This window comes from Aptenodytes patagonicus, chromosome 2 (assembly GCF_965638725.1).
Source record: "Aptenodytes patagonicus chromosome 2, bAptPat1.pri.cur, whole genome shotgun sequence".
In the NCBI taxonomy this organism is placed as follows: domain Eukaryota; kingdom Metazoa; phylum Chordata; class Aves; order Sphenisciformes; family Spheniscidae; genus Aptenodytes; species Aptenodytes patagonicus.
The window spans coordinates 30,813,538-30,835,890 of record NC_134950.1 but is presented as its reverse complement, the minus strand read 5'-3'; the positions used below and the strand labels follow the sequence as shown (position 1 = coordinate 30,835,890).

Below are 22,353 nucleotides of genomic sequence, written 5' to 3'. Positions count from 1 at the left end.
AATCCATGGGCAGTCTTCAAGATGCCACGAAATTAGCATTCTCCTCTTCCCCGGGCAGGATGGGCAGGTCATGGACCACTGCTTGTCACATACCCGAGGGGGCCAGGAAGGTCTGCCCAGTGACTGTACCATTACTGGGGGCGGGAGGTGCAGGGATGACAGCAAGCAGACAAAAACCAAGGCAGGCCAATGCTCCATGTCAGCTGTGAAGCATATTGGCATCTGTTCAGCAGCCAAGGGAGAGACCGCTGTCTCCAGGACCCTGAAGGAACGGTTTGTGACGGGTGCATAGACAGGACAGGATTTCCCCCTTTAGCTGTCGCCTGTCCTCACACTAACCCAGTTCCCTGGGGAACAGAAAGAGGCTTTCCAGCAAGACAACACCTGACACTTCTGTTACTGAATGGTGTTAAGAATGATAGCTTGTATAAACCTATAGCCTCATTTCATTTTAGCAGTATTTAATGAAAGAAGAGATGGTTGAACAAAGCAATTTCATATACTATTCAACAAGAGTCTCTTTCTGTATGAAGCATTAACAATAGCTGTCATCTTTGTACAAAAAAAGGCTTCCAATTACTTCAATGCTAAGAGAAAATCCAAATGCAGCTGAGAGCCCCACAAGCAAATTATTTTTAATACCATTATGGAAAAGGAAAATGCGTGACCCAGACTTTCATTTAATATTTTACTAGCCTTGAAAGTTAATTTGAGTTTGTGTTCAATTTTCTGGGAAGTCTCTTCTTTATAGCTGTGCAATTTGGGCACAGAGTTGAACAGAACTGAGGACTATCCTTTCCTCTCCACTTTTTTTACATTTCAGTGGTAGAGATGTGGAAAAGGGAGGAGATGACATGTAATTAATGTAATATATAAAGAAAAAAGGAAGTCTATGATGTAAAAAATGTCATGTGACTTCATTAAAATTCCTTTAGTACACAGCAGGGAGATTTATAGGACTGGTAGATGGAAGAGTATAAAAGAAAGATAGATTAGCTTTAGCTTTGCTGGTGTCCACTTGTGCTATAAATCACATGACTAGAGGCTTTCTCTAAATTGATCTACCTCTTGGTCTTCCTCTTCTGTCCCATATACTGTGGGTCATCTGAAAAAGGAGAAAATGCATCCTGATCTCCCTATATCCATATCTCTGTCTGGATATAAATTATACATTCATTGTGTGAATTCTTTCTCTGTATGTTAATTACCATTTCTTCCATTAAAGGTTGGTCTAGAGCAGAGCTGGTCTGGAAGTACACAATGACACCCTTTTCCATCCAAAATTTTAAGTCAAGTAACTGTGGGATTTTTCAAGGAATGTTTCTGTTTCTGCAGCCATTCACAAGAATGGGTGGAAGAACATCTGATGAAACATGTCTTAGAAAATTAGCTGTTGAGCTACAGAGGCCCTTAGAGTTTTCTTAGCTCCAGGTCTTGGTCCCCAGTCTTTCTGACATGAAGCCCACACTCAGAGGCCACATCAATAATACTTAATTATAGGTACTTGGAACCGTTCTCTTTCTCTGGTCTTACCCTGCAAAGCAGAGTGGTCACAACTAAAATGCCAATTTGCAAGGGTCCCTGGCTCATGTCAGTTCTCTACCTATGTCTAGAAATTGCATGGGAGGGTACTTGTTAACTGGGGCTAAAAGTCAAACCGGGAACCATTCTAACAATCTAACACAAGAGAGAACTGAGTACTGCTGTCTGGGAAGGGCACTATTTAATTTTATACTATAGATGTAGCCTGAGACACAGGTCCTGGATTTGCAGCAGAAAACGTCGAAGTCCCAGTTTTCATGGGTTGAGCTAGTGCCTGTTGAAGCTTCTAGTTTATGGCATTTGTTTTTGTGAACCAAAATGGTTGATTTGTTTTGTTTGAGTTTGGTTTTTTTTCGATAAAACTTTTTAAAGAATAGGAGGGGCAGGTATACTGAGAAATATTGAAACACTTCTAGGGTATGAATACTCTTTAGGTATCATTGCTTACACTTACAAAGCTTGTTTAAAGGCAACTGTTGTCTTCAGGACCAGATTCCCAGATGGCTTTGGCAGTCAACCTATGAGCTACCTGATACTGCCTCTCCAAAAATGAGAGGTTCATGCACCAGAGTCTCCTTGGTCATTACTATTCTGCCTAGAAGAGGTAGGCAGGCAGTGGTAGGAAATGGTGATAGGAGAAAGGTAGATCACGCTGTGCTGAGATGCTCTTTCAGACGAATTTACGTAGCTACTGAATACAATCACTGCTCTCTCTAAATGGTTTGCACATTCTAAGTCTTTTTTCTTCTCATTAATTGCTATGCACTTTTCAGTATAATTAGAAATAAAAAATACCATGTTCAAAATTAGATATATTTTACTGATGACACACAGCCTTGAATGAAATCTAGATCTCATACCTTAACTAGACTCTGCTGTGCTAACAGGAATAGATAGAACTGAAGATGCATTTCTTTTAATAAAGAAAGTAATCTCATTTGATTCTGAAAGCACAGAGAGCCGGTTGCTGCATTACAATGTGCTGTTGTCTGCACACTCACTTTCCTATTCATAGTGATTCCTTAATATTTTGAATTTCAGTGTTGAATTTATCTTAATGTTGATGTCTAACTGAACATTCATAGTATATGATCAGAGAAAATGAGTGGAAAAGTGAGAGTCCCTGGGCTGCTCCATTCCCACGTAGAAGCAATGTGAATGTCTGTGTCCTTTGTCAAGTTGTCTGGTTCATATTCATGTACAAGTGCAGTAGCTAATTTTACAGAATAAGGAGTGATACCTCTTTGCATTCCTTGGGGTGGAATCATTAGCGCAGACAAATCTCTGTGCTGCAGCCAACAAATTTATTTGACACACAGTTTATGACCTAGTAGATGTAAATGTTTGCTGTGAAACTAATGATGGATGAAGCAAGAGAACAAGTTATCTCACACGATTTCCAGTTGAGCTAGAAATAATCTATCCTGTGAAATGTTGAAAAGTTCACTTCTAATCTTAGTTAGAAAATTGAGGTTGGAGTAGATAGTGCTGAAAAATAATGGGGCGAAAATAAGTTCTAACTTTTTAAACCATTTTTAAACCATTTCCTACATCACCTACTACAAGGTGCTTAGGGAGTTGCAGAGCTATTCAATCACTTTCATATTAACAGAAAAGCCCCATGTGCACAGCTTTTGTATGAAGTATTTCCTGCGTTAAAGAAAAATTCTGGCTATTACTGTCTGTAAAACATAGTTCACTGTTTTCTGCTAGTACATTTAGACATTTATTTAAGTGTGAGGAACTCTTAACTGATTCTGAACAGCTTTACAGCTGTGTTTTCTTACAGCGTTACCTTTCTGACAGTATTTGATTAAAATAAAGGGAACACATAACAAACAGCCCGTAGTCTTCTACACTACTCATCTTTGTTAAAAGTGGGTGTTGTAGAGTTGCAAATGTAGATCTACAAGATTAATCATCAAGGTAGTACTGATCTGTCCCGGAAGGATGTGAAAAAGTTTTTTAAATCCTTTAATGTTCATATGCCTAAGAATAGTGACCTGGGCTGTAGCTCTGAAAGAGAAGCAGATGAGAGACATGAAAAAATATGTGAAGATTAATCCCGCAGCCTCAGGTATTTCCCAAGAACAGATTATAATTCTACTTTTTTTCCTAAATTCTGACCTAGTTGTAGTAAGAGATGGTGAAAGTCAATACAGTCAATGACCTTAAAGCTGACATATTAAAATAGTGTGGAAAGGTCTAATTATTGTAAAGGTCACAGGATAAAAATTTCATCCTAATTCTGTTATTTCCAGGAGCCAATGGAAATGCAGCACAGCTATCAAAATTCCTCAGTGGCTTGAGGTTTACTTTGTTGCATCAACATTAGTAGAATTCATATTTCTTTAAATAAGGGAATCATAGCTGAATTTTTAACAACCATGTAAGAGGAAGATTAATATATATTTAATAAAGCACTTACTTAAGATTAAGGGCAGGAAAGCATTTCAAGGAGGTATGAAAACTGTCTCTAATATTCATCCAACTTCAGAGAGATAAGTAAAACAAGAAATTTAATATTTTATGGAAAACTATGATTTAAGAGTAATACAGCTCCGACAAAAGGAACTACAATCAGATTTAATTCCAAAATGCTTTATACTGAGAAAATTTTACAAAAAGTATATTTTATATTAAATAGTTCTAGACAAAACCTTTCTATTTCAGGACCTTTTATAATTTTAAATAAATGTTGGTTTATCTCAAAATATCAAATTTAAATGGAAAATATGTTTAAAACTCTTTTAAATCTTTGAAACATCAAATTTCCAATAAAAAAATCTTTTCTGTCAAAAAATCTGAGGGACACACATTTTCAATGTTTCTGATGGTTAAAAAAAGTCAGATGGATTATTTTTTCCACTTTGTGTGAAATAAAAGTATCCAGTCAGTAAGTCTCAGGCTTTTACTGCAGCTTTTGAGGTCAAGAATTGCTTAAATAAAAATGTCTGGGCTTTTAGCATCACTGTGCTGGGCAGTGATGCTTCCTCATTCTACACCTCAGCTTTCTACTTCTCCTGTCCTTCTACTAGGCTCAATTTCAGGTTAAGCATAGACTTTACCAAGAACATGTGCTTCCTTGAAAGTCTTGATCACCAGATGATTCCATGGTAAATGGGATACGTTGTTCTGTCACAGCAATTTTACACTAAAATAATTCTGATTATTTTATTGAATGTTACTCTTTCATATATTAGTGAAACTGAGGAGAGATTTAGCTGCAGTATCACTCAGATGGCAGGGAATTTGTTTCCTAATCAGAAGTTTTACTTTATCCATGTGATTTGTTGTAATGTCGACTTTGCAACATTCGATTGGAGGGGGAAAGCTTTTTAATATAGGTTTGTGTTTATATAGACAGCTTCCTAAGCTTGAGCAAGGTATTCTCCACAGAAGGGTCTGTGATTCTTTCTCCATGGGTAACAGTTACAAGCAATCAAAATGGTGGACATGTATTTCCTGGTATGTCTTTGAGTATGATTCAAAAGAAGAGAGTAACTTGAGAACCAGCATAACTAATGTCTATATAAGCTTCACATATTTTTAAATTTCAAGGATAAATACACAGGCATAATGTAAGTGAACATTTCAAAAGTGTGCACAAGATTTCTGGTGTTGTTGAGAATTATAAGTACCTGTCTAAGATAAAGTATGTGCAAAAACAGATTTTTTCTTTCTCCATACAATTTTTAAAGCCAGTGTGTTTTTGTACTCAGAACCAAAAAAAAAAAAAAAAAAGTATTTGAGGTAGGAAATAGATGCTCTCATTTGCTTTTGAAAACTTTTTGAGTGAATAGTGAAGTGGCAGTTAAAAATCACCATGCGTTTCTCTAGATCTTAAATGGCAGCTTCTCAGAAGCATTATAGCCCTCCACAACAGAATTTGACTTGCGATCATAGTTTGTCTCTACATCTAAGTTACCATTCAAGTCTCCTTCTGTAATAGAAATACATTATTGGCTTCAGCTTCCTGAGTGGAAACTCATGTATGTTTAAAAAATATCGGTTACCAATCACTTTGCCTAAAATCCTCATGCATTACAGTAAGAATTTTTAGGAAAGTTTTATAGCATCAATTCAGAAGTGATAAAAACTAGATAGGTGTTTTAGGCATGCTGTCCATTTTCACTGACTGTTACTCAGTTTCAGTGGCTTGAAGGTGCCTTTGTAAACTCACTCTGACTTCCAGACATTTGGCTTACTAATATCAAATGTTTGCTTTCAGATATCAACATGGCAGGAGAACCAAAACCATACAGACCAAAACCTGGCAACAAGCGGCCACTTTCAGCACTTTACAGGTAAGTGAGATTTCATCTTAACTCACTACAATTCGATTTTTATTAGAAAAATTATGGTAACCAAAAATGTATCTACGAATGTCACTATGTAGCCCATGAATGAGACAAAGGAATTTTTTTCCATCCAATCTTTGGTGTTTGCACGAAATATAATCAAGCTCCTGTACACACCAAAAGGTTTTGAATGTGAGTAAAAGAGCAAGTATTGTAGTGTCTGACACGACCTGTATCTGTTGACTCACTCCAGAGCAAAATGTTCTAACTTCTGGAGATAAAGACTGTCCATATGATACCTGTCTTAAAAAACTAACTTAAAAAGCTAGGAGTAAGCCCAGCAAACAAAATTCCTGACTGATACTTAGATGTAATGATCACAATATGCACATAATGCCCCTCTTTTAGTCGGAAACAAACACCAGAGTTTGCTGTAAAAAGATAAACTACTTAGGATATTTAAATGATAATACAGGCATTCAGAAGAACAGATAAAACTAAATCAGTCGGACCAGAATTTTATTTCTTAGTGAAAATGCCTTATGTTTTACTGAGGCCAAAAAGCTGATCTCTGCCTTCTCGGTATTCACATCATGGATGTTATTTGCCAATGCAAGAACAATGCAAAGGAAAGGACTGCAGATTTAAACTGTAAGAGCTATTACACATAGATTCTTGTTATACTAAAAAGCTATTTGAAAAGATGCTTGACAGTGACGCTCCTTTAGGACGAAGTAGCAGAATACAATCACCTTGCACAGGTTTTGTTCCAGGGATGCTAAAGCCACTGGCGTTGCGCTTAGTGAACATTAGGTTCTGTAAGACCCCACCCAAGTGCTCAGTCTGGAATTCAAGCTTTGAATTTAAATATGTGTTGCATTAAAAAGGTGTTTGTTTATTTATTTGTTTATGCACTGGTAATTTAATTTTCCCTCCACACCTCCTTTTTTCTTTTTCTGAAGTGAAAATGGAACTGCAGAAGAGAAGCAGACTTTAGGCCTATATAAAAGTGTAATGTTTAATAATATGAAGTACATAATAAAATTATAAATCTATCATTTATTAAACCTACTGACAAAAAGACTGGTGTGGTGATTTGTGAAGTGTTTATTAATGTCTCCACTTCTAGAACTACAATCGATAATTTTCTTTGTTCTTTTTTTAAACTGAGTGCTATTTCAATTTTTAATCCTTATGCTTTATGCTTGGCTAAGGCCTCGTATTTGCAGGGTTCAGTGAAATGACTAATAATTCACTGGTTTCTCATTGATTGGTGTGTCAAGGGTGAGAACCAACTTCTAACAAGACTGGACTTCTTCCTCAGGTGTTCAGGAGGGCATTGATAGTGCCTTTCTCCTATTCCCAAGTGCCTTTTTTCATACAGCTTGTGCAAACCTGAAACTCCCACCTTTTTTTCCAAAATCAACCAAGCTTAGTGAAGCATTCCAGATTGTTAGGGGGATTGACAGACAGACATGCACACATGCATTTCTGCTCAATAAATCTCATTTCTCATAAAAGTACTACAGAATTTATGCTCCAGATCCATGAAAGGAGTTATGACTGATTTCTACTGTGGCTGAAATGCAGATAGACTGGCTCTGAGAACAACAGCTCAGTGCTGAAATCAGAGACACTTGAGCAGGACTTTTTCAAGCATGGTCTGGTCTGACAGCTTCAGATGGAAACTCAAGGGTGGGATCTCAGAATAAGACAGGCAGGAGCATTTTAGATCTGAGCCTGTGTGCTAGATAATAGTAATGTGAAGTTTTATTATCTAGTTGCCCTTAGCTGAAGTGATGGGAATATTATTTTTGGAGAAGAGAACCCCTGTTTTATTATTACTCTCAACTGCAAGCTGTTAAACTCTGTAGGTCTTACTGGTAGCCATGGTCTACTGTGTCCCTGTGTCAGTATTTCAAAAGATTTTTGAAGATGTTCTGTGGTTTCTGGCATTTATATGCACTTCCATCTCTGAGCTTCTGAATGATTTCTCATACATACTTGTTCTACAACAAGACAGGGATAAGAAAGAGACCTGTGGAAAGTTCTGAGGGAACTTTAAAGAGAAAAAAGATCTTAGATCATGTCCTTTCATGGATCTAGTACAGACTATTTCTCTAGAAGGTTATGGGAAGCTTTTTTTAGCAACTAACAGAAGCCTTCCTCTGATGGTAATGGAGAACTTTCATTATCTCAGTATCTGTTAGCATATTAATATCGGAGGAAATCAATGGCTTATAAAGTCCTTGACAATGTTGAGAACATTTACTTATTTCAAAACATTGTACTGGGTCTGGCTGGGATGGAGTTAACTTTCTTCATAGGATCCCATATGGTGCTGTGTTTTGGATTTGTTACTAAAACATACCAATGTTTTGGCTGTTGCTGAACAGCGTTTGCACAGCCTCAAGGCTTTCTCTTTTTCCTATTCTGCCTTCCCAATGAATAGGCTGGGGGTGGGCAATACATCTGAGACAGCTGACCCAAACTGGCCAAAGGGATATTCTGTATCATATAACATCATGCTCAGAAATAAAAACTGGGGAGTTTTTTCCTTCCAAAGTAGTTGTTGCTTGGAGACCGCCTGGGCTGCTTGTGGGAGGTGGAAAGTAATTGCCTTTGCATCACTTGTTTTTTTCCCCCCTTCCTTCCTTTATTAAACTGCATTTATCTCAACCCATGAGGGTTTTTCACTTTTGCTCTTCCTATTCTCTCCTTCATCCCAATGGGGGACAACAGTAGGGGAGTGAGATAGTGTCCATGTGGGTGCTTAGCTGCTGGCCAGGGTCAACACACAAGATGGAGAAGGTTAGGAGGGAAGTGGTTACTTTAGATTTGATTTTGACTAACAGAGACATTGGTTAAAAATTTAGTTATCACAAAATATTCACTGTGAAAAGGGAGGACTGAGAGCAGTAGAAATAGGATAATGGATTTCAGAAAGGACAGACTTCAAAGAGCTCAGAGAACTGGTAAGTAGGATCTCTTAGAAAGAAATTTTAGGGACAAAAGGAGTGCAGAAAATCTTGCATCAACTTTTCTTAAGGTAGAACAGAAGAAGCAGAAGAAGTAGAACAAAGGAATACTATGGCAGCATCGAGTTTCTTTAACATCCTGAAAAGTTAAAAGGAATTGTACAAAATGTGGAGTCAAAACCCCATGACTGGAAGTGAGTAGAAAAGAACAGTAGAGTCATCTGACAGGATATCAGAAAGGTTAAGGCATATAACAGTATAAAAAGCAACAAAAAGATTGTCATTAGAGTAACTTCCTCTGCTTTTTTATACTGCTGTTACTTGGCGGGAAAGGACAGCAGATAGTAGATGATACAGAAAAGGCTTCTTTTGCTTTAGCAAAAGAGGTTAATTGACCAGCTATTTGAAAAAATCAATTTTAACCAGAGGGCATGGAATAAAAGGATTGGCTAACCAGTTTTTGAATAAGTTAATTCAATGGAAATGGTATGATGAGATTCACCCTAGAGTGTTTAAAGGACTAGCTGAATCTGTGTGTGGACTGTTAGTGACCATTTTCAAAAATTTATGGAGGTCACGTAAGGCAGAAAACCAGTGGGCATGGGCAGGTGTTATACCTATTTTTAAGAAGAGGAGGACCCAGAAAATTATCAGGTCAGCCCAGCTTTGATTCCCAGAAATGTACTAGAACAAATTATTAAACAATCAATTTATCAACACCTAGAGGATAATAAGATGGTAAAAAAAAAAAAAAATCCATCATAGAATTATTGGAATCAAATTATGTTGAAGCAATATAATTTCCTTCTCTGACAAGGCAGCTGATTTAGTGGATAAAGAGGAAACAGTAGATGTGCTATATGGTCATTTAAACAAGCTTTGATACTTTCCACATGTAGTGGTTTCATAAGCATGTTCAGGAAACTTGGCTAGAAGAAACTGTCTTAAGGTAGACATCCAATGAAAAAACAGTGACTGCGTACAACATAGTATTAAGGATAACAACTATTGTTTGTTCAGTTTCCTTTGTTACTGATTTTTCAAGAGTATTTTTGGATATTTGAGACCCATTTAAGAACAGTTTTAAGGTAAGCAAACCGGAGTTCTGCACAGGGTTGCATGATTTTATTTATTGTGAATTGCTTGAGGCTTCAAACTTGTTCAAAGTACTCTGCATCTCTGAAGAGAAACCTGCATCACATTTATAGCTGGATAAGCACATGAGTAATTAATACAGAGCAACCGATGTCCTATGACGTGTTATACCCACATAATTTTCTTATGTGTCCAAGTCGTTAGATCCACTTTTGCCTGGAATGGTATAGATACCATACCAAGAATACTTGGTCATGCCTCAGTTCAGGATCTACATTCTTTTTTTTAACCTTTATAGTTTTAAAATCTGTGTGGAAATAATCTCATTTAATGTCATCTATGTGATATTTAGCATGAGCCTAAATGTGAGACACATCATTTTTTTTCAGCTATAAGAATAACTAGATGCAAGATAGATAAGCGTATATCATTTCTTCTTCAACTTACATATGCATTCACATATCCAGACTCTCCTTTGTTCTCCAGTTTATTATGCCACTTATACTTCTTTTTACATCTTTTTGATGCTAGCATTCCTGGTACAGTTCATAGAAAAAAAGGCCGCAATTAAAAGTGATACAGAGAATTTAAAAGACTTCATGGACCAAATGAAGTCAGCAAAAACCTTTGCCATTCACTGGACTAGAATTTACTTCCACTTCTTCTTCTCTCTTAAATGTAATTTAATACCCTAATTCCTACCAGCTGAAGATCCCATTGATCACAGCCTTTGACTGCTGGAGAACAAGCTTGCACTGCTTGGAATAATCCCATGGGACACTGTCCCAGAGAGAGGAGGGGGCCAGGAGAGCTGGCTGATTTCCAAGGATCACCTCCTTCAAGTTCAAGAATGGTTCATCCTGATGAACAACAAATCAAGCAAAGGTAACAGGTGGCCTGCACAGATGAAAAAAGAGCTCCTGAAAAAATTAAAGCATAAAAAAGAGGCATAAAAAGGTGGAAGTAGGAACAGGTGGCCTGGGAGGTATATAGAGACACTGTCTAGGAGTGCAGGGACGGAGTAGTTAGAGTGCTGTGGGAGTGGGTCAGTGTCATTGCAAGGCCACTCAATCCATAATAAAACAACTTCCATTTTGGATTAGGCCTTAAAAATACTTGGAGAACAGAAAGATTTAGGCTTCACTTTAGAAAGCTGCTAAACACATTATTAACTTTAAGCACATTCATTGAACAACTACAGATATGCTTAGGGTAGTGTTCAGGAATCAGCTTAAATCTAACAACTGTTAGCTCCAGCAGCATTCCTCCTGATTTGCATTGCTGTTCACTATGTGAGGGGGGGACTTAAATCCCAGAAGGTTCAAAGTTGTTGTGAATTTCCTTTTTTAGCACAGCACTTCTGCAGAAAACTAAATGCCTGACAAACCTGCATCTTAAAATTATTTTACAACTTGTTATTTGGGTCTAGCCTGAAACAGAAATCTAATTTTACTGGCTAATCTTCATATCTTTGAAACACAAGGTGAAGATTAAAGGTGCTGACGCAAACACGTTAAAGCAGTCTTTGGGAGCATTGTTGTGGTAAAATAAAGGATCACACTTTGTCTTTTTAATTTTGTGGTGTTTTGATCAGTATTTCACTAAAGCAGTTCTGCGTCAGCATATGAAAGTCTGTTTACTGTTTTTTTCCTCTGGGTTTATGCCCAACATGCCAAAGTAGAATCAACCGCAAATACTCTGATGGACCAGCATTCTGTTTCTCTACATCATAAAAGAATATTTTAACTATTTATTTTTCATTTCAGTCCACCACCATGTTATATGAGATGTTAAATACATGGTCTGAAAGCTTTTTCTCCATTTTGGAGGTCTTTGCTGGGGTTATTAAAACAGGACAAGGCTCTTCTAGTTCTTAATTCTGGAGGTTGCTAATGGCTCCATCCCCAGTTGCCCCAGGCGTGGGGCCGAGCCCCAGGCCAGGTGGAGCAGAACGGCCATGCACACACTGCCTGTGTCTTTCCTTGCCTCAAGATGGACTCACCATGTCCCCTCTGTACGGCTGTCAGCATGGGGGTCAGCTCAAAGTCTTCTCTGGCACCCCTGTAGCAGCAACAGAGATGAGGGGATTTGAGAAGAATGGGAGGAGCACCTATTTTTGGGTCTCTTGAAATAACAAAAAGACTGTGCTACGGGCTAGCAGCATGGTGGGATTTTTAGTGGCATGAAAATGAGCACGGCTACTGCAGGCCCTGCTGTGTGAGGTGCTGGGAGGGGGCCTGCTGGAGACCACGCAGGGCATGGGGAGCCAAAACTAGTGCAGTGATACTGGTACAAGTGGGAGGGAGTTGGGAGCAAACTGTCCCAGATCACATCCAAGTCTGCTTTCTGAGAAAACTTGTTTGTTTACCAAAGACGAACGACCCAGGGGTGAACTAATATTTGTATAATGTAGGAAAGCAGGGGACTAGGATTTGGAAGTAAACTGGGAAGGCAAGTTATTCAGCACTGCTGGGCTATCTAGTCACTCTCTTTGCTCTACACAATTTAATATTGTAGTTGACCTATAAACATTTCCAAGACTGATTTAGATAAGACTAACCCTCCCCATGTGAGTTATTTTCACCCTTGCCAAATTCCAAGCTTCCTCATAAGGCCACAATAAGCAAAACGGGCCTTGCCCCAGTGCCACATCTTGAAGGCCCAGTGAGGAGTTATTCAAGTCCCACTCCTCCCAGTATTCCCATTGCTGGCTGGGCATGAAGCCGCCTAGCCTGGGATCCATCAAGCTGAGACACGTCCTGGAGTTAGACGATTAGCAGGGTGGATTTAGTGGACGGATTAACAAGACCAGGAAATACTGAGTGAAATCATCTCTCGTCATGTTGCATTGGCTGACCGGATCTCCACCCAGTGGTGGCTGAGTTTCCACATCATTGCCCATCTATAGCACGTGGTGGCCCTGGCAAAGGCTTCCCTTGAGGGCAAGTTCTTTCCAAGCTGGTCTCTGAAGTTTCAGGTTTATGATTCAGCACTCCCTGAGTGGTATTAGATACTACAGTCATTTCCCACTCCCAACCACTTCTCCATGTAATGCAATTGAAGTGTATGTTCAGCATGCTTAATTTAACATGCTACTAATTAGCCATATTAAACAGCCTTTACTTTACAATTTCATACGTCCCATGGCCTCTGGAGGAAATTATTTTATTTAAATGTCTAATATTAATATACTGGAAAGAGATGCTCTTTTATTTACAGGGTATGATTATGGTTTTGTATCAAAGTTTTATTTTTCTTTGACAAAAATACTTTATCAGTTTCCTCAGTACATTTTACTTTTGTAATCTCCATCACAAAGCTGATTGGATTATGTTCCTTTGGTTTTGCAGTTTTATGTTACAGCAGAGGCTTAAAAAATTGCTTACAGTCTTTCTCTACTTGCTCTCTGCTTCTCAGATTTATTTTAAGATACTGTTTATAGAGTTTGGTGTGGTTTGGTTTGCCTCTCAATTCTCAGAGCCATCCATTATTTTGAGTTGTTTTTCTGAGCACTTCTGGGCGCCCTTCATTTCAGGGGAAAGTGTGAAAAGCACAGTGATGGGCAATGTTGATTGCTTCTTTTTCCAGGGTAGGAGGCTTCTTAAGATCATTCCTCCATTTGAAAGCATAACATAAACTCAACAAATTCTGTCTAAACAAGCATTACTATTCTATTTGAATACTGCAGTATTTTGCATAATTGCTGCTGTAATGTGCCATTGGCAGTGTATTAGCAATATGCTTTAACCTACTGGCATATAATAAAAATAACTGCAGGTATAAAGAACTTTCTTGATTGAATATTGTCCTAGATTTCCAACAGCTTGCTTCTTTATTCCTTCTTTTTCTTAATGCATTTGTGTGTCCATTTTTATCACTGGCCTACAAAAACCTAAAGGCACAGTCCAGATAACAGAAAATAAACCTGATCAATTATATCCTGATACTTTACATTTGCATTAAATTGTGATTATGCCTCTTACTTTTTTCTACATACTGAATGAAAAAAAAATCATTTATGCTTATGGAACATAATCTTTTGATGAATACATCATATTAAGACTATATCGTGAGATATTTCTTTTGAATCAAAGTGTTTCCTTTTTACAGAAATGTATCTTCTTGATGCCTTTGATTACCTTCCTTCATGAAATAAACTATTTTATTTCAGTGCAATGGAATGAATTTAAGATGAGTGTTGCTCTACAACTCGTCTCCTGACAAAAGTTCTAGCTTCCATAAAACAACATTTTTAGGCATTGTTTAAATTGAGATAATTTTTAATCCAGTAGGATATTATTTACATTCATTTAATCAAAGAATGTTCTCAGTGATTACACTTGAATCAGATATTACTGTACAGAAAAAATGATCATTTAGTCTGAAATTCTCACTTAAAATTCACAACAATGCAAATTTTGCTTGTGTCAAGAACTTAAGTAGCATTCTCAATTATATTAAAAATGTTAAAAGGCACAGATACAAAACTACAGCAGATCCAGTGATTCAGTTTGGTCTGAAGTTTTGTTTATTTTCTTTCAAGGAGAAAGCCCCGTGTCAAATAACTAATATCATAAGAATAAGAAAAAAATACTTGCTGATGAACGGCAACACATGCAGCTCTGCATTTCTGAATTATATCAGTGTAACTGCAATCAATTTGTCCACAGAGATGTTTAAAAAACAAATCCATGTGCTCAGAGGGGTTGGGAGAGCCAGCCAAGGACATAAGTTTGCCCCTTCGCATGATCCAGAGCATGAATGTGCAGCACCTGCTAAATTTAGAGGGAGGAAAATGAGGGGGGTCTCAGGTCCTTAGTAACATCCAGGAAAACCTTTGCTTCTGGAGGCAAATCCAGGTAGAGGTAGAGAAAAAGTTCAGAAGACCAAAATATATCAAATACACTTGTCATCTTGATTTGTTCATTCAGTCATATTATTCCTAATCTGTGTGGTTACTCCAATAACAACTAGGACAACAAAACTGTCCTTTTTCTTTTTTTTTTTTTAAATCTTCCCCTTCACTATTTTAAAAATATTGCTAACTCCCTTTCAGAATCTATCTCTAGTGACTAAGGCAGATATTCCTTCTCAGATTATCAGTATATCCTAAATCTTACATTTTTCTCATGTTTGTTTGCATTCACCTTCACCAGAGTTTTTAAACTATGGTCTTGACTTAGACCCGTTTTGAAGTATGTCCTGCATAAGCTGAAAAATTAGCACTTGTCTTTCTTCCCATCTCACCTCAAGTTGTTCTTCAGACTTCCACAGTCTTTTCCATTTATTTTTTTTCTTTGTTAAGAGGAAGCCAGTGACACCAACTCACACATCTGCAGAGGATCTGTATCCCTTTTCCTAGCTCGGTACTTTTCCTCTTGCAGAAGATCATATATGGTATCACATGACTGACGTTGTTTTCTTCCACAAAAGTCCAGACACCATAATCACACTCATGCTCAGAGATTAGCAAGTTTGGAGAAGAATAGCCCATTCTCTTATTATTGCTTTTTTTTTTTTCCCCTGGTGTTTAATCTTCTTTCTTACTTTTTTTCATCTCCTATGAAACCTGAAGCAGTATACTAGCTAAAGTAACTAACTGTAAAACCATCTTATTTTTTTCACGGTTTTTAATCCCTTTTTATATACCACAGTGGAACAGTAAACATATTCACAACCTTCTGATGGCATCGAAATTATTATGACTCCCTTCTTATCCAAGAATATGTGCTGCTAATACAAATGAAAAAAACTTTGGCTTATAATTCAAAAAGTAAATCCCTAAAAGATCCAGAGCACTGATAGTTTTGCCTGGAGGCAAACAGAAATAGTACTTTTACTCATTCATTCACTTTAAATCTTGACAGTCTGAGCCTTGTTCCTATCAGCTATTACATGTTAGATTTCCACCCTTTATTACTGCATGGCTTCTTACGTTTGATTTAAGAAATAATCAGAATTTGGATTCAGTGTGTTCTAGCAGAAAGACGATGTCTTCTGTAGATACTCAGCTGTGCTAAGAAAAAGGAATAGTACCTACAACATATTAAAAAAAGTCAGAAACAGACACCATGATCATTTTTCCACATTTGAGTTTTAGTGAAGCAGGCATCATAGAAACAGTATCTGGTTTTGCAACTACTGTTGTTTGGTAACTGTCTTATTAACTTTATAGAGGTCTTAAAAGTAAGGACATAGGGTTCATGACACAAAACAGAGAATGGCCTGTCCTAACATGGCAAATGTTAGTGGGATTCTTCATTTTCAGGAATTTAGTAAACCCTTAATTGCAGCAGTAATCAGAGATGCAGGGGAAGGCTGTGCTTCAGAACACCACTTTGTGGGCTCGTAATTAGGCATTGGTTCTCACATAACGTAACACCTCTAATTGTATAGAAGGCTGTAACTCAGTCTGGGAGCTGCTGATGTACTGCAAGGGCACAGTTTAGGTGGCTTACAAATGGTAATAGAAATATGATGCTGGATTATAGATTTAGTGTTTTGCGAATAAATAAGGAAGGCTGGCTAAATAAGGCTGCAACTTGTTATATATTTTAAAGTCTTACAAACAATATTGGAAGAAGAGATTTAAAGTATACTTAGTTTAAGAGAAAATGGATTGTTAAGTAAGATTATGAATAGCACGGAAGGCTATGCTGTGTGCAGCACAGTGGGACAATAGCAACATATTAATATGCAGTGAACTATTAGCAATGAAATTACCCCACAAGTTTATTTCTTGGTGAATTCTGCTAGTCTTGGAGTATACTGTCTGAAAATATGCTATCCAGCCTGCCAGGACCGATACTTAGATAGCGCTGTTGGTGCATAATGTCAAATGTCATTTTATTTATTAAAGACTAGATTACAAATTGCATGCCTTTTTTGGTAGATTATGTTGCTGGTATTCCCAGAACTTCTGGCAAAAGCACTGGCTATTTTACTGAAAAGTAACAGATCTATTCATAAACGTGTGTGAATTTATTATGAGACCTAAGGTATGAGCAATTTATAATATCTATTGGCATAAAAATGTATGTTGTATTTTTCAGTCTTGCAAGAGTGAGATTATTCTAGGAAACAACATGACAAACATGAATCGTACACTGTCAGAGCAGTGCCCCTCCTGTAACTACTTTTAAGTGTTAGCAGTGTCATTGAGGGAAAAGGAGATTAAGCCTCTACCCTTGGGATCCTCAAAGGCAATGTCTGTAGTAACCTTCATCTCTCTGTGATTACAAATAGCCATGCAGTAAAGTAGTATTGATTGTGTGCATTAGATCAGTCAACACTGTTTTGTTCAGCCCACCCTGATGAACTCATTCCAGATGTTTTTAGACCAGTACCTATTGACCTGAATGTTCTTACTCTGGTTTAGAGCAGAAGAGGGTCAGGTGACATCAGCTTCATGCAAAGAATGATTACAGCCGTCAGAAAGAGGACTTTAAGGTAGATAGCTCAGTACACTACTATATTTTTTAAAAAATTCTTTTGTTGGGAGCATAGAGTTTTGCAAAATTTAGCAACTCTTAGCATATCACAGGAAAAAAGCAAATTAAAATTGACAGCAGTGGCATGGAGTTACTTTCATTCTCCAGAGTTAGTTTCCTTTGCTTACTTGAACAAAGGTACCAAATTGAGCATGTTTTCCGTTTGGGAGGGGGATCAGAGTTAGGAGTGTTCTTACCTGAAGGAAAATGAGTTCTTATTCTTGATTCTTGCAAGACTCTTTGAATCTGAGCATTCATTTCTTCCTGACTGGAAACATCATACAGATGTAGTGTACAGATTAAATTCAGTTTAGCTTCCTTATCACTCCGCTTGGCTTCAGGAGACTTCTCTTGCGTGGTGTGGGAAGAAACTGCAGTCCATAACTATCTAAGAAGGTGTTCATATGTCGAGTCTGAATTAATTTCTCTCCAAGTCACAACTTGGTTTTTCTCAGACACACTTACCAATATTTATCTCAGCTATGAGAATCCATGCCACTGTCCATGTTGTCTTTGCGATGTATGGATTCATAGAGGAAAATACAGTAAAGTCAGGTACAAACTATAATCAGCTAATCAAACTCTATTAGATGGATATGATACTATTTTTTTAGTTCTAGCTCTCTAAAGATATTATATTATTATAAAACCTTCAAATTACTTAAAGCTTTTGTGTTTTCCTCTCTTCTTGATGCCTAAAATTTAGGCCATTCATTAGTGAAGATTATTGGAAACTACTTCCTTTACTGTTCTTCCCCATGCCTCCCTTTCCTACCACAACCCCAAAATCCTTCCACCCCATGTGTTATAGCAGTAGTGCACTCAGTATCCAACATGACAAAGCACATTTTTACTAGTATATCAAAACCAGTACGCTGGTTTATGTTTCATCCTAGCCTCGTGCTGTTGTGAAAATTAGCATAGGGAAGAGGCAGTCTCTTTAAAGCACTTCCTCCCTGTATGGAAAGCTACCTTTTATTCAGTTTTTCAACTGTCAGATTTTAGAGATAATTCTTGACAGATTATTCAGTCACACTCTGCTAACTGATGGCTAAAGATTATCATCTGTCCTATTAATTCATGTGGAAATGAATCTTAGGGGCCCCTGAAACTTGTACTTATACCAAGAATTTGATGTTTACAAATTATGTAACAAGATTCAGATTTTGCTAGGAAACTAGTTAAATTTGGTCATATGCTAAGTACCTCTATAAGAAAACTTTTATAGAGTAAGGCAGAAGAAATTAAAAGCGACAAACCTTGCTTTATCTTGGGCTGACTTTGAAAACTTTGAAACTTTGAAATTTTTGCACATACCTTTTTGTTGTCCTGACATATAAATTTCCATATGCTTAAAAATCACGATATATACGCTGAGCCAAATATTCTATTCCTTTCACTTCAAAACTCTTGAAAGGATAAAGGCAGCTCCATCTTGCAGCATATTAAATGTAGAGTAACTGCATTAGTGCAAACTGAACCCTAGGGCAAGCACAAGCACTCAAAGACAGAAAATGCTCCAACCATGCTGTCTCATGGGGACCAACCATAATTTCAGTTTTCCGTATCACCAGAAATTAGTTTGTGTAAGATCCGCATCACCTACAGATATATTGGAAACTTAACTTCTTTAGGGTGCAAATTTCTCGTCATGGGGCTGGGGAAAACCTGATGCTTCAAGAAGTGATCTAAGTTATTCTCGATGTTAAATAATTAACCTTGTCAGAAATCATAAGATATTAGAAAAAATGGGTCTTTTTTGTCAGTCAGAATGCATATGTGTTGCACTACTTTCATAAGGGACTAAATACATATTTTAAATATATATTAAGGACTGTATATAGATCTGCATATAGAGAGTCTGGTAGCCAAAGGGATAACCGTATTTAAGAAAACCTCTGTTTATCCCTAGAGTGCTTACTAGTGTAGTAGCTTATTGAATAAATTCTTCAGTAATTAGTAAAATTTAGTTTTAGTAAACATAAATATTCCAGTTGTGAACTTTAATCAAATGTAGATTAACTATGGTCTGAGAGTAGAAGAGATGAAGCGTGTGCTGCTTGAAGGACACTGCTCATTGCCACTGCAATGATTCAGGGGAGCCAAAGAACAAAAATGCAGAACAAAGGAGAACCTAAAGTATTTCTGTGTGAGTTGCAACATCAGTTTTTGCTGTAACATACAACATACTTGTGTTATGGCATCAACTTGTGTTCCTCACATAATAGCTGTGCCTCAAGTGAGATGTTGGGACATGTCAGTAGTTAATATAGGCTGAAAAGGAAGTTAACCGGAAACATCCCTAGAACAGATATTGGAAAGCACCTGTGTGATTCAGGACCTGCTTGGCAGGCAGGAATTAGCTCCTGAATGCTAAAGACTTCTTTCCAAATGGGAATTAGATGGAACCAGAAAGGGATTACATGGCAAAAATTATTTCTCAGGAGTGAAGCATCAATAGCTTACAGTCATGCTTATTTAGAGTGGTAGCCTTTGTACTTTGTTCCTTCTGTGTCATCTGGTGTTTGTCTCAGACTTTCATATTCTGTGACTCCAGTGAGCTGTTGCAGACAGATAGCCCCAAGGTCTGTAGAATCATAGAATCATAGAATCATAGAATCATTGAGGTTGGAAAAGACCTCTAAGATCATTGAGTCCAACCATCGACCCAACACCACCATGCCCACTAAACCATGTCCCTAAGTGCCTCATCTACTCGTCTTTTAAATACTTCCAGGGATGGGGACTCAACCACTTCCCTGGGCAGCCTCTTCCAATGTTTCACCACTCTTTCAGTAAAGAAATTTTTCCTCACGTCCAATCTAAACCTCCCCTGGCGCAACAGTATATGCAGTATATGCAGACATTTTAGGCTTCTTGTCATGGAGCAGAAAGGATCTAAATGACAGAAACTCTAGCTCCTAGATCACTAGCAGGAATCCCCAGAGTTGGAAGCATCAGCTCCAGCCGATATTTTCAAGGTAGAAGTTCCTACTTCACAGAGGATACGTGGAGGACCTAATAACCTCTACTTGATATGGCATTTCCATCGCTCTAAAACTGCTTCTCATCTCAACTCTTAATTGCTCTCCTTTTGATTCTCTGCATCTACCCCCATCCTGTTATAAAATGCTGTGCCCAAAGCTGGCACAGTGCAGCAACTGAGGGATTCATCAATTCTGAGGAAAGATGTTTTAATGTCCCCACACTAAACAGTATCCTGTTACTCAGTTCTTACCCTCTTGAAACTTGCTTTTTTGTAACACCTAGCCAGTTATCCTCCATTCCATATACATATAAAGTAGTTCTTGTTCTCAAATTCTCACTGGACTTATCTTTTTTGAATTTCATTACACTGATTTCAGACTACTTCTCCAATTTATCAAACAAATTTCAGATTTTAACTCTGTTCACTGGGCTGTTTCAAAAACCAGCTTTTTGTCATCCATTTTACATGCATAGTCTTTATTTTGTGTTCAAATCATTTATGCAACCCAAAACTGAACAAAACATAGCACTGAGTGTTCCTAGTATTTAATGTGCCCCTCTTTCCCATTGGCAGAATTCTTTGTGCATGGACATGTTGGGTTTTTTTGGCTTAATGTATATTTCCCTTAAGGTAATTAGACCATATTTTCCCAGCTTGAATATGAAACTCTCATATAAGGCAATATCAAAAGCTTTAAAAATCAGGCTAAGTCTTACCTATTATCTGTCTCCTTCTATCCAGTAAGTCAGTTATCATATTAAAGGAGTAAGTTTGCACTGAGAAACGACATTTTGAGTTTGCAGTACTCTAGTTTCCGTCCATGGTTTGAGGAATGTATTTTATTTTGTACTAGAATTTTTACGTTTCAATAAATAATAGAAACATTTAGCTCTGTGGAAAAGAACTTCCCAGGGCACTCATATTTTCATATTAACACAGTATTTGATACCACATGATAGTCATGAAAACAATACAGTTTGTGTTGGTTTTCTAACCAGAGTCATCAATTGCAATGTCAACCACCAGTTGGAAGTGGAACTTATTAAATTTATTAAGAACAATTGTAAAAGTTGACATAAAGCTGTAAATTATTCCTCTACGCCCTCTGCTTCTGAAACACTTCTGACAAATTATGTCTTCTATACAGCTGGTCTAACATTTATTTATTCCAGAATATGACAGTGCTTCTTTAAAAACTTGCCAATGTTTATAATGGTATTTATGGAAGTTCCAGAAGACAGAATGAGCTTCTTCCCTAATTCTATCTGACAACAGTTACTGATGTCTGGAAAAATTGGATTGAAATTACTTTAAGTCACAGAAACCATTATAAATGGCAAGGAGGAAAGGAAGGAAGGGAAGGGAAGGGAAGGGAAGGGAAGGGAAGGGAAGGGAAGGGAAGGGAAGGGAAGGGAAGGGAAGGGAAGGGAAGGGAAGGGAAGGGAAGGGAAGGGAAGGGAAGGGAAGGGAAGGGAAGGGAAGGGAAGGGAAGGGAAGGGAAGGGAAGGGAAGGGAAGGGAAGGGAAGGGAAGGGAAGGGAAGGGAAGGGAAGGGAAGGGAAGGGAAGGGAAGGGAAGGGAAGGGAAGGGAAGGGAAGGGAGGGGGGGAGGGAGGAAGGAAGGAAGGAAGGAAGGAAATCATAGAAACATGAAATCATAGAAACATAGAATCATAGAATGATCTGGGTTGGAAGCGACCTTAAAGATCATCTAGTTCCAACCCCCCTGCCATGGGCAGGGACACCTTCCACTAGACCAGGTTGCTCAAAGCCCCATCCAACCTGGCCTTGAACACTTCCAGGGATGGGGCATCCACAACTTCTCTGGGCAACCTGTTCCAGTGCCTCACCACCCTCATAGTGAAAAATTTCTTCCTTATATCTAATCTAAAGCTACCCTCTTTCAGTTTAAAGCCATTACCCCTTGTTCTATCACTACATGCCCTTGTAAAAAGTCCCT

At 37.8% G+C, this 22,353-nt stretch overlaps 1 protein-coding gene across 11 annotated transcripts in view; it reads left to right on the top strand.

Moving 5' to 3' along the window:
* The window catches only part of RALYL (RALY RNA binding protein like), a 422,905-nt gene that overhangs the window by 325,305 nt on the left and 75,247 nt on the right, over positions 1-22,353 (top strand). For all 11 annotated transcript variants that reach the window (XM_076329485.1, XM_076329482.1, XM_076329475.1 and 8 more), the window contains one exon: positions 5,774-5,849. In XM_076329485.1, coding sequence (XP_076185600.1) covers positions 5,774-5,849 — 76 coding nt within the window. The remainder of the gene's footprint in view (positions 1-5,773; positions 5,850-22,353) is intronic.